Source organism: Brienomyrus brachyistius, chromosome 17 (assembly GCF_023856365.1).
Source record: "Brienomyrus brachyistius isolate T26 chromosome 17, BBRACH_0.4, whole genome shotgun sequence".
NCBI lineage: Eukaryota > Metazoa > Chordata > Actinopteri > Osteoglossiformes > Mormyridae > Brienomyrus > Brienomyrus brachyistius.
The window spans coordinates 3,856,271-3,869,807 of record NC_064549.1 but is presented as its reverse complement, the minus strand read 5'-3'; the positions used below and the strand labels follow the sequence as shown (position 1 = coordinate 3,869,807).

General features: G+C 43.0%; 1 protein-coding gene across 1 annotated transcript; it reads left to right on the top strand.

Annotated features, from left to right (window-relative positions):
* The first annotated feature begins 419 nt into the window (after positions 1 to 419).
* Positions 420 to 9,502, top strand: LOC125712248 (uncharacterized). The gene is made up of 22 exons (XM_048982110.1): positions 420 to 682; positions 773 to 825; positions 967 to 1,059; positions 1,143 to 1,270; positions 1,437 to 1,586; positions 1,869 to 1,907; positions 2,887 to 3,063; positions 3,188 to 3,278; positions 3,525 to 3,739; positions 3,818 to 3,956; positions 4,063 to 4,265; positions 4,454 to 4,571; positions 4,795 to 4,997; positions 6,063 to 6,180; positions 6,521 to 6,690; positions 6,999 to 7,084; positions 7,288 to 7,412; positions 7,487 to 7,673; positions 8,333 to 8,480; positions 8,604 to 8,697; positions 8,988 to 9,083; positions 9,377 to 9,502. Exons 1-22 carry the CDS (start codon positions 663 to 665, stop codon positions 9,484 to 9,486), a joined length of 2,763 nt encoding a protein of 920 aa, XP_048838067.1. The 5' UTR covers positions 420 to 662; the 3' UTR covers positions 9,487 to 9,502.
* Positions 9,503 to 13,537: the final 4,035 nt, after the last annotated feature.

Here is a 13,537-nt window from a genome sequence, read left to right as displayed (position 1 = left end):
ATGTGCCATGCTGCGTAGTTCTTCTACCTTAAATCCGACCATTTATTCGGCAAAACAGGAAGCCTGCTTTCTGAGACCACTGTTAGCAATATCAGTTGATGACACATTATGTTAGTATTTTGCGCATAAAACACAGTAGCAATACGCCCACAGATAGTGGTTGGATAGTACGATTTAATGAGGTACAACTAAGATGAAAGTCATAATAAACAGTATAAAACTACTGCTTTAAATTCTGTTGGTAAAGGGTGCAGCCACCGTGCATTCTGGGGGAGGGGCTGCAAAGGTTCCTCCGAGTTTACGAGTCGGAATTCCGATTTACAAGCCACAGATTGAAGAATCAAGAGCAAATTATCTTCGGTATTTCAGCGAACACGGGGTCTTTCCAGTAATAAAAGTCCTGTCCGAATTGTCATCGCGTTAATAAAATCATATATGTAAAGAATTATATGTGTATATGTAAAAGAATTACCTTAACGAAACGGATTTTTTTCCTTTTACACACAGACACGCAGTTATGAACTATTTGAAAAGGCCATTCGATCCAGTAGAGCGCAAACCCATTAATCTCAGTTGAACACAGGTGGTGATTCGGGCCACGTGCGACGAGGAAATGTATTTTTTTGCATTACAAAGTTAAGTTTCTCTCCGAGCATTTTGAAATGGAATCGATCCTCCACAGGTACCCTGCAGCAGCTGTTTTATTGCCATCCAAAAGTTAAAGACATCACTCATTTTTTCCCCCACTCAGCTCTCTCATTTATTCTTCTAGTATCATACTTTTGGCGAGCTGCATCATTGCCAAAGAAGTACTACAGCTGTCAGGTGGGCTTTTTGTCAAGGTGTTTCCGTAAATGTCATTACGGGAAACTGTGAAGTTTAAGCCAGTGTGCTTATTTTACCGCCCCTGGCCTGGCCTCGATGCTTTTGATTGAATTTAAGGTTTTATATGGATTGTCTTTACAGATAACATGCGAGAGCATTGTCTCACCGACAGTCTAAAAATAGAAATATTCAAGCCCTTCACTGACGTCAACAACGTAACGTTATTTGTACTAGGTGGGTGTTTCTAGTTACAGTGCGAGACATGTAAACAAGTTGAATTACGTCATTGACTTTTTTTTTTCTTTCTCAAAACGCAGATCGTAAATACACCGCACATGCCCTTTCTGCGCATATGAATGCTAGATGCGGCTATAAATTGCTAGTTAATTATAACGGAGGTCTGGACTTTTGGGTCTCCCTTACGGCCTGTCACATGTATCTACAGGTATGATACCTTTCCAAAAAGGGTGGTTATGATGTTATTTATTTAAAGCTTTTTGTTTAAAAGTTGAACAATGCTAGGCCTTGTTACTTGAAGTTAGTGTGTTGGATTTTTGGAAACTGACTAAAATTGGGTAAGTGACCAGTGGCATGTTTGGTTATCGCCACAGAAACCGAGCAAACTCTTGAGAATCTCTGTCAGTGTGCTGTATGTACCCAGTGACTTTTCTGGGCCCATGGCCACTGAGCACCTGCACTTCTCTTGCCCATACGAGCCAAGCAGCGAGCACAGAGTGGTGTGTGAGGAAGCTTATATTGAGGTCAGTCATTTCGTATTGACATTCATTTCGTATTTCTCATCTTAAAAACGTTATTAGCAAGGAAATAACCTTCAAATATTTGTCATTTTTAAATGGTAAATATTGTAGTCGTAGGAGGGAAAATGAAGCAGTTTAGTAGCTTACCTTTTAGTAACTGAAGTGTTTTTTCTTTATTTACTTGAAATTTACTACCAACGCATTGCATGGCCTAAAACTGTCATGATCATTGGACTGTAATTTTCTGCTGTTTAAAAACATTTTGATATGATTGACTTTCCATAGGTTTCCCAGCCATTGCAAGGATCATCTGACAAATCCAAGGTAAAGACCTTCAACACCACATTTCATTATGCTTTCAGCTTTTCAGAAAGGGTTAGGCCCTTATATTATGCTTTTACATGACTGCTTGTGTTTATAATCAACAGGAAATTGCAGGAACACAATGCTAGAATCATGAACACTGCCGGTTCAAGTTTCAGGATGGGGCCTACAAAATATTTTTAACCTGCAGCAGTAGGGCTGAGTCATGCTCTGCTCATGCCTATCCTCCCATGTGCCACGCCCCACTCGCTACCTCGTGTGGAATCCCCTTGCTATCAGCTGTATCTAATTAGTCTTGTGCGTTTAAGTCCACCTTAGTTTCCCCAGTCCGGTCATTAACGTCTTAACGCCGCTAATGTTTCTTGTGCTGCTGATTGTGTCGTCCCTTTTAATAAACCCAGAGTTTACCTATATTCCTGGACTCTTGCGCCTGTCTCCCCGCTGTGCCTTTAGTGAGTCAGGACAGGCTGTGCAATATGGTAAAATAATTTGTGATGGGTGAAGAACGAGGGGTTGGGGTTGTGTGTGTGTGTGTGTGTGTGTGTGTACGTATGTGTGTGTTTAAAATTATCAATAAGTATCATGATGTCTTTATCAATCAATCAAGTAATTTCTTTATCAATGCTCCTTTTTTGTTTAAAATTCCCTTGGAACAATAAAAAAACGGACCTTTTAAAATGAGGGTTTATGTGTGTGTGTGTGTGTGTGTACAAATTATGTAAGTAAGACAGTTACTTCACCGCCCTCTGACTTTCATAATCATGTGATGATATTTTACCTGTCACTCAAGATATAATTTTGCTTCTGGTAAATGCATGCTAGTATTAATAAAATGTGGATTTGCCAGAAACAAATGCGTGTGGTGAAATTGTACTTCTGGGTTTACCAGGTAATTCATACTTATCGAGGCTTTAACAATGTTGCATAACTAGTCTAAAAACAATCTAAAATTTCATCATCTGGATGTGTTGCAATACAGGAACTTCCCAATGAGAGTCAACAACGCTTTGACATTCGAGTGCCTGGTGGTAAAACTGTAACCCGCAATCGGGCATGGATGTCAGCTCACGGTATCTGGCTGCGTGTTGACCAGCCAGCGAGCCGCATCACTGTACGGGTTCCGCTCAGCAGCCAGATCATCTCCAGGGAGGCAGAGGTGGGTTCACAGAATGTGGGGAAGTAGGACTTTTAAATGGTGTGTTTTCACGCATCCTCCCAAATGTTGCAGTGCAAAAGTACAGCCTTGGGTCTTTGAGCAGCTGTTATTGTGGTCTCCGCAGGGTCACCGTGGCTACCGAACAGTAGGGTATCACCTAGTGGTCAAGCAAAAGGATACCTTTCAGTATAACATGAGTGCTCAGTGTCCTGTTGGTGAGCTTATCTACATATTTACTTTCTCATCAAGTGTGATGATTTGATTCTTAAGATCCAAGAACTTCAGGAGTCTGTCTGGTTACTGATGTTCAATGCCTGACTAGGGTCAAGTGTTTACCATAGTTACAAGAAGACTAACAACTGATTGTCAGTTTGAGCAACCAATTTTACCTCGAAGGTCAGCTTTTGCAGAAGAAGGCTTTGCCATCTATGAACCAGACAAGAAGTCTGTTGTGCTTTCAGTGCTGGTGGTGTGTCAGGACGGACGTGTTGTGTCGACGGCCAGCCTCCCCCTTCAAACCCTCAGGAAGGGAGTGCAGGTTCAGGCTCTGAGATTGCAGCTCGATGGGGTGACCCTCTCCCAGGAGGAGATGATTACCCAGGGATTTACCGCCTCACTTAAGAAGCGGGATGTACAGCTTTCCTATGCTTTGGTGACTAACCCACTGTCAGACATGGTAAGTGAAGACGGTCTGTGATGCCAGAAAAGGACTTGAGCAAATGCAGTGTGTTATGTTCATGTCCTTGTGTGGAAGGCCAACATCAGTGTGAATCAGCATCACCTGGCCCTGGACCTCATGTGGACGACCCGAACAGACGGGCAGCTTGGCCGAGCCATCATTCACATCCCTTTCCATTCCTGTCGTTTGCAACAACGTAACCCAAGTTTCGCAGGCAAGCATGTATTACAGCTTGATCCATTCCATTACTGTCTGCACTCCCTTCCTGGACCCAGCGTGTGCTGTAGGGCATTTATAACCAGCGTAAACTTTCCTCACAGTATCAGTGATGGAGAAGGCATTCAAGGTCACATACGGCCCAGTGCCACTGGCCTACAGTCTGCTTGCTGTATCAGTGGATGGAGTGTTTTTCCAGAGTCCCGATGAAGCCCAGGATGGCCTTGAGCCATACCTGCTCCTGGAAGATAATTTCTATTATGTGTCACTTCTCACCCACTTTGCAAGCCAGTGGATCCCACAGAAGGTGAGCATTTTTAAGACCGAGCTCTACACAAACATCTGTCTGATGGTCCATTTTAAAATGCCAAGATCTAAGAAGCTGATATTTCATTTCTATTGTGGGGGACCCAGGATAAGATATCGAACATATAACTGATTCATACCTGACTGAAGCACATTTATCCTTGACCATGTGTGTTCCCTTCCCCCTAGTATCTTGGTGGCCTCACCTCCCAGTACTCAATTAAACCCACCCTGATGTTCCTGAACCCAGAGGATGAGGAATTCATTGTGGAGGGGGAGGAGTTCATATATATCCATGAAGATATTGGTCAGTCTTTACTTTTGTGGTGGTCATTGCTCCCCCCCCCCAACAGATTACTTTAATTCCTTTCAGTGTATGCACTCTATTCTCAACTAAAAAGCAAAAAGTTTTCCTTAACAATGCCAAAAAAGGACATTCAAGAGTGACTATTCGTTAAGAGTGTTTTTGGTTTCTCTTGTGATAACTTGCCTGTGGTTATGATTTTGCCTCATTCTTAATGGCTTGTCAGTTCTGCCGAGGGTGGAGGGTTACTGTTACAGCCAGGCAGTGTGCTTCAACATCACCAGTGGTACTGCAGACCATCTGTGGCTTTTCTACGTCTGGGACTCCCCCTTTACACTCAGCAGGAGTAATGATCTTCAGTCCTCACAAGGCCGAGCTAAGCACTATCAATTCTGTGTCAACCAAGACTCACCTGACCTTTTGCACAAGGTGGGGCATCCCCTCAATTACTGTCTTTTGGTTTAAAGAATTGTAAGTCTACCTAAATGTTATGAACAAAGTAATAATGCCATTATAGTGCCATTATAATGCCATTATAGTGCCATTATAGCTTACAGTGTAACCTGTGACTTTCAAATTAGTGTTTTGAAAACCAAAGTTGGCTTCACAAGAATACACACTTTCACAGCGAAGTTCCGGGACATGGTCCCTGGGTTGTCTTGATCAGGGACTCTTGGCCAATTTTGTATGTTGCTTTCCACACCAAGAACTGGGACCTTATGCTACATAAGCATGGGGGACTCAAAAAGTTTGCAGGTTAAACTTCACCGTACTTCTGTATAAAGCTACACCGGCATACAAAAACAATGGATGTTAGTTATTGGGGGGTGGATTGATCGCGATTAAAAATGGAACACAACCCTTTCTTTATATTTTACTCGTACATGCTGCAACACATTTGATTCTTATTACATCTGGCCAACATTTTGATCTTTTGTTTTCCACAGAATACCTACTCTGTTCTAGCTCATCCCAAAGGTGTTTGTAAGCATTTCTAGACATTTTTGGACAATTCTATGCTTCCAACTTTGTGAGAACATTTTAGTGAAAGTCCTTTCCTGTTCCATCTTGACTGTGCTTCAGTGCACAAAGCACGGTCCATAAAGACACGGTTGGGTGAGTTTGGGGTGGAAGAACTTGACTGGCCACAGAGCCCTGACCTCAACCCCATCAAACACCTTTAGGATGAATTTGATCTGAGATTGAGAGCCAGGCCTCCACGTCCAACATCGGTGCCTGACCTCACAAATGTTCTTCTGGGTGAATGGGCAAAAATTCCCGCACAATCCAAAATCTTGTTAAAAGTCTTCCCAGAAGAGGGGCAGCTTTTATACAGTAACTGCAAAGCTGGGATCAGCTCCATATTGATGCCTCTGGATTTAGAATGTGATGTCGTCATAAATGTTTCTGTGGGTGTAATGGCCAGGTGTCCCAATACTTCTGTCCATATAGTGTAAATGTGTGCATGATCTACTATAAAAACTGTGTTTTCAGAGTGTGGGTGAACAAGAGCAGATTCTACTGTTGGCTGTGGCCTTCCGGGACCGGAGCACCGGGGAGGTGAAGGTGTGGTCTCATCAGTCCTGTTCCTTCCCACCTGCCCATCAACTGAGTATGTGACACCGGCTTGACCATAAAGCTGTGGCGTTTCAGTTTTTCATTAACAAATAACGATGCTCCAAACTTAGGTTCCCTCCTACTTCACTATTTGCAGTAAGTAGGTCTTGTACTTGTGGATTTTTTTCTTGTTTATTATTCTAATTGAATATCAGGTGTGTGTGTGTGTGTGTGTGTGTGTGTGTGTTGGGATTGGTTTTATTGTTGTCATTCTGCTGCACATTACTGTGGAATGTTTTCTCCTCCAAAAGCATCCACAATCTCTCCACCCAGGCCTGTCTGACTTGGTCCTACCTGTCCAGTTTCATTCTTTATGTTCTCCTCCTCGTTCACAGCGTGCTCAGTGGAAGGTGTGGTGAAGGTAGAAGGTGTGAGGGTTTCTTCTTCCCCAGCGGCGCGACTGGAGCTCCTCACCCTGCTGGACCCCACTTGTCAGCCCTCTGAAATCTCCCATGGAAAGGTTTCATTCATCTTTACTGTCGACACCTGTGGGACGGTGAAGCGGGTTAGTCTGCCATATCTCTTAATGCTCATACTGCTTCTGGACATTGCTGGCATCCTATTTCCTTTCCATTTCTTTTGAGTATGGTGTAGCTCCTACATAATACAGCTAAGTTGAAGCAGATCATTATTTATTTTTGCTTTGCAATGAGCCCAAGGGTCTGTACATGGCTGAAGCAAATGTTACTTGAAGAGAATACATGGTGTCTTGTTGGAACCACAGGCATTCAGCATTTGCCCATCCAGCTTGTACTAAGTGAAGAGGCTGTCCAGGCCCACTGGACAGTATTCACTGTGACATCTCCGCTACAGGTTCAGGGTGATGTCGCAGTTTATGAAAATAAGGTCCGTAATGAGAAGTCACTGGCAAAAGATACACCAGAATACCTAAAGTTTGAGTGAGTACAACTATCCACAAACTAATGTTCATGTGAGAATTTATGTGTCTCTACACTATGAGGTATAACGGTTCTCTAAAGCCATGGTTCAGTTCGGACGTTTTCGTTTTTAGCTTTTAGCTTGTGAAAAGAACAATGGCTGAATGTAGTGTTCTGGCCAAAAACAATATCGACCAAGGTTTTGCTTGATCTTACTGGTGTAGGTCCACCCTAGTGTGCTACTACAGGATCCCCGTGTTGTCACCAAGAAGCAGTAAAGGTCATAGACTTGGCGTTCCCCTAGCCCAAGCCCAAGGGAACGTCCAGTTCCACATGAACATCATGAAAGGTGAGTGTCCCTGGCTGTAATTACACCACCCGCTCAACCTGATCTGTGACACCGGCCTGTCCTTCCACGCACAGACGAGGCTTTTTCAGTGGCGTACCAGACTGATGAGTACCCAGTGCTGCAGTGGTTACAGCAGCCAGTGCGAGTGGAGGTGGGCATGCAGAGTGTGGACCCCCAAGTGGAGCTCCACCTGCAGGACTGCTGGGCGACACCAACCCCTGAGGCTAAACACAGCAACACCTGGTTCCTCATCAAAGATGGGTAGCTACTTAACTGAAAAATGATACATGTTAAAAATGTGTACAGTACTGGTGTTAAAGTCCTCCATATTATATTTTCCTCCACTTTGGATTTTTTTAAAAACCTTCTTTGGCAAATTAGTCCTAGTTTGCTGATCCTATTGCCACCAAGATTGATATGTATCATCTACATGGGGTTTTGACCAAAAGTCATTCAAAGAATTTTGTTAGGGTAAACAATATGGCCACTGTCATCCAACAAAATTGGATGGCAAAGCTACCAAACAGGAAGTGAGCTCATATTTCGGCCAATCTTTGGTGAACCAGCAGGAAATCTGCTGTGTGTGCATATAGCCATACCCATGACAAAATGACATGAAGTTTCCATAGCAAATATGCTCTGATAGGCTGCTTCCGCCCCCAGCTATGCTTATAAATGACTTTGTACATGAGTACTAAACTCAGTCCATTACGAGCTTAAACGATGACTTGTACTAAGTAAGGTTTCGTTAGTTGCCTGTGTGTACTTGTTTTCAACATCTGCAGCCTTTTCCTGGTCTCATCACCTTTACCTTGCCTGCATGAACCTGCTCCATCAGTCTTGCTCTAAGTATGGAGGCTTGCAGAACTGTTGTCATTGTTATACACTGGCTCTAGTAAAGGAGGATTCATGTTCTCCAGCTGTGATGTGAAAGAAGATGAATACCGAACGGTCTTCCACAAGGTGCAGCGCAGTAAAAGGATACGGTTTCCCCAGCACTACAAACGATTTGAAATGAAGACTTTTGCTTTCATCAGCCCTCATTCACAAGAGTTGCTGCAACACCCTGTGAGTATATGACCACTGGGGCTTCAAGGATTTTGTGCTGGACGTTGGCAGGCTGTCACATACTGAGGAGTGGATATGTTCCATTGATCCGTGGGTGCTGGTCTTGCTTCCGTTTTACCTTAGATATATTTGCACTGCACTGTCGTCATCTGTGACCTGGAGACTTCCAGTAAGAAGGCCTGCAAAGCTCACTGTGTGCGTGACCAGCAGAGAAGAGGTTAGGAGATGAATAAGTGCTTAGCTTGATGCTATCTGCTCTTGCTTTTGCATCCTGCACAGAAAGCTTGACTGCAAAATGAAATTCCAGTACAACAGTATTTGCTGAATCTGCTTAAGGCTAGTTGTCTGAGCTCTAAAATATATTAGTCTCTCTTCATCCTACCCCCCACCACCGACCTGTAATCATCTAGTATTTTGAAGAGTTCAGAAACAGGACAAGCTAAGAACAAAGTAATGTGGTAGGCCTGATTTTGTCTGAGTGAATGTCATTGAATCCTTCAATGTCAGGGCGAAGCTTTCGATCCAGGGACCCACCAGAGTTCCTGTTAACATCAGGCTCCATCCAGCTGCTTTCTGAAGTCCCAGCTACCAGTCCACTTCTGGGTAAAGACCTCAGCAAATCCTGTGGTTCTCAGGCACTTTTTGGCACCTTTTAGTGGCTTATGGTTAGGCAGTATAATACTGTGGAGGGGGCAGAATAAAATAAAATAAAGCCCAACAAGCTTAATATTAATTTCAAAAAACCTTAAAGTAATGGCAGATATACAAGCATAAAATGGGTGCTGAACAGTAGAAGGATGCGTGATTCGTGCCATCAGTCGCTTCCTGGATAATCTAAGGGGCTGTTTGAATACTTCATGTACCTGACGACTGTTCAACATGCCCTATTTCCACAGGTGAGAAGGCACTCATGCTGATGCTGCTGTCTGTAATGTCCATCCTCTCTTCCCTTGTCTTCCTGTCCGCCTTTGTACCTTTCAGAGGTGGGACCTGTAAGTGCAAATAAAAGCCATTGTACTGAGCACTCTGTTACGTACTTGGGTCTGTCTGACAAGGTTGCTCAGCACATCTACTGTGATATTTGCAGTGTTTCTGATAGTATCAGCTAATTTAATATTGCCTTTGAAAAACCAGTTACATAATGGTATAACTACACTAATATAGTAGCTTAACGCATTACTATGTAGTAAATCCACACAAAAATGCATAAGCTAAGATGCTTCTGTATTTGAGATGGAGCCAACTGGGGCCATATCAAAGCACTGAGGCTTTGAAAAGATGACCTATTTCATAAAGCCCTGAATGTGTGCTTAGTCTTTGCTCTGCGTCCAGCACGTCAGCTATGAGTGCCAAATGTTAGGTTACAGTGTAATGTATCCCAGAGTTTGACACACATTGTTTTTACGAGATCACCATCATTCAGTTTACTTGGGGTGGTTATAATGCTTTGGCTTATTAGTGTGTATATAACACTAATGGCCAAGTCTGAGCAACAGCGGAGGGCTTACAGAGGCCTGGCAGCGGCCCAGTGTATTCGAGAGGAAACCAAGAAATGAACATCCCCAGGAAGGAAATGTGTATTAAGAATAGGTCTGGCCACAGGTTTAAGTTAGAATTACTAAATGGGAACAAGTGCTTCATAATTACACATTTCCTTTTTGTGGTTAAAGCTCGTATGTATTTCACACCCAAGAATGGGAGGTACATGAACAAAGCAGGCCGTTGTGCAGACCTGAGCATGTGAGCGCGACAAAAACAGCAGCCCCACTGGGGCCGAGTAAAAAGGATGTCATTATTCCTCTAGTCTTTAAATACGCATTATATGCTGTAGATTTATTACAGATTATTAGCACATAATGGCTGTAGTATACAGACAAAGGCAGTGCAGAGCAGTGGATGATGCTCCTCGGCCCAGTTACATCCGCATCATCTGATAGATTATAAGACTGCAATCGTCCCTCAGCTGTTTGCCTGTTCTGCATGCTTTGGTATAAAGAACTCTTTCTTTACTCCTGTGGGGGTGCAGTCAGGATGAATAAATGCCCCATCAGCCTGGCTTTATGCTATAACCCTTTAAAGTTTTCATAACTATGGAGTATTTCTGCTTGTAGTCATGTGTGGGCAAGCTGCCGATCCCCCTTCTGCCTCCCAGCCCTCATGCCTGATTGTGTGGAGCAAACAGCCTTGTGCTATGCACCTTTAGGACGTGGCTTCGGACTACAGCAGAGCTCACCCTATTAAGCCTGGAGCCATGATAATATGATTGTGCCTGTGCAATCAGAGCACGAAGCCTAGCAAAAGGACACCACACCCACACAATCACTATTGCAGCAAAAGGACATCACACCCACACAATCACCATGGCAACAAAAAGACACCAGTCACCATGGTAACAAAAAGACACCACACCCACACAGTCACCATGGCAGCAAAAGGACACCACACCCACACAGTGACCATGGTAACAAAAGGACACCACACCCACACAGTCCCCATGGTAACAAAAAGACAGCACACCCACACAGTCACCATGGTAACAAAGACACCACACACCCACACAGTGACCATGGTAACAAAAGGACACCACACCCACACAGTCACCATGTAAACAAAAGGACAGCACATCCACACAGTCACCATGGCAGCAAAAGGACATCACACCCACACAATCACCATGGCAACAAAAAGACACCACACACCCACACAGTGACCATGGCAACAAAAGGACACCACACCCACACAGTCACTATGGCAACAAAAAGACACCACACCCACACAGTCACCATGTAAACAAAAGGACAGGACATCCATGGCAGCAAAAGGACACGGTAACGGTACATGTATTTGCACTGAAATTTTTCGATACGGGTCTTTCGGTTCAGTACATACATGTACCAGACGAATACACATAATCAAAATGTCCAGTCTAAATGACTAATTATTCCTGGTATGATTACTTGTGCTTTTTTCGCAAATAAAATTTACACCTAAAATATTCATGTTTATTTCAACTCTGTACAAACGCTATACATGGGTGTTAACCATTCCAGTTCAGCAGTCTCACAAGTTAAAAAAGTGAAAAACAACAGAAAATACTATCTGACAGGAACGTCGGAAACATTTGCACCTTCATTCTCTGCCAACGCAACAGCATGCAATGAATCATGGGATTGTTCTAATTTGGCCAGGATGCACCCGATGGGGGGCAGAGCAAGACCCACATCCGGGGATTTTTACTGTCCTCTGATCTTATAATCTTAGTATTGGAACTGGTCTTTGGCAATGGAAGACGACGTAAAATGGATGCATGAGAACACAAATACAGTCACATATGCATGTTGAGATTCAGCCAATGTGAAGCTGGAAGTTGTTAATATGAATTCAAATACAGCAAGTATTTTTTTAAATGCTGCACCATGATGGATATTTATTTTGTTATGCTTTGTAATTTTCATTTATTTATTTATAATGCTTTGTATTCTTTGCATATTTATGTTAATATCAAGCTGAAAGCTGCTAATGTAAATAGTACAGGCCAGGCACAGGTAGTTTTCTAAATGTGCCCCTTAATGGACATTTTATTTTTATTTACGTCAGAATATTCATTTTGATTTACTTTTAAGTAAATTTTAGCTATTTATTAGTATCCTGCAGCAGTATTTACAGAGACGTTTTAAGTCTTACTCTGTTCAATAAATCACTATTGAATAAAGACAAAAAGAAGCAATTTGTGCTTTGTTTATTCTACCTCTGCTGTACTGAAAATGTACCGAACCGTGACTTGAAAACTGAGGTAGGCTACAAACCGAACAGTGATTCTTGTGTAATGTTACCACCCTACTACAGTCACCATAGTAGGAAAAGCACACCACACCCACACAGTCACAATGGCAACAAAAGGACATCACACCCGCACCGTTACCATGGCAGCCAAAGGACACCACACCTACACAGTCACCATAGCAGCTAAAGGACACCACACCCACACTGTTGCCATGCATCAAAAGGACACCACATCCACACAGTCACCATGGCAGCAAAATGGCACCACACCTACACAGTTACCATGCAGCAAAAGGACACCACATCCACACAGTCACCATGGCAGAAATACGGCAACACACCTACACAGTTACCATGGCAGAAATATGGCAACACACCTACACAGTTACCATGCAGCAAAAGGACACCACACCTACACAGTTACCATGCAGCAAAAGGACACCACATCCACACAGTCACCATGGCAGAAATACGGCAACACACCTACACAGTTACCATGGCAGAAATATGGCAACACACCTACACAGTTACCATGCAGCAAAAGGACACTACACCTACACATTTACCATGCAGCAAAAGGACACTACACCTACACATTTACCATGCCTACACAGTCATCATGGAACACATCTGAACACAATACAGTACGCAATCGGAATGCCTCTGAACACATCTGAGCACAGTACAGTACGTAATCGGAACACATCTGAGCACAATACAGTACGCAATCGGAATGCCTCTGAACACATCTGAGCACAGTACAGTACGTAATCGGAACACATCTGAGCACAATACAGTACGCAATCTGAATGCCTCTGAATACATCTGATCACAATACAGTATGTAATCAGAATGCCTCTGGTGAAAAATCCAACAATATTGGATTGCAGGTCACTTTGTATAAAAACATCATCTAAGGCAGCGTTTTTCAAACACAATTTTGCCATGACAGACGACACAAAGGAAAGATTTGTAGGTCAAGTGACTATGAGCTCCATGTGTATGTGTGAATAACTATTCTGCAAAAATGTTTTGCTGCTGCATGAAAGACAAAACATTACACCTGATTCTACCCTTTTACAATTAGTTTTCTGTAAATCAAAGTTAACTGTGATGCTACAAGTATAACAATGTAGTAAAATATGTAGAGCATAAATTATTGTACTGTTATGAGAGTTGTGGCTTCCAAAGTGGTTCTGTTTGTTAAGTATTTTAAGAGCCACTTACACTGAAGTAAACATTCTAAAGCTGTTTGATTGCCTGCCTTTTCTTCA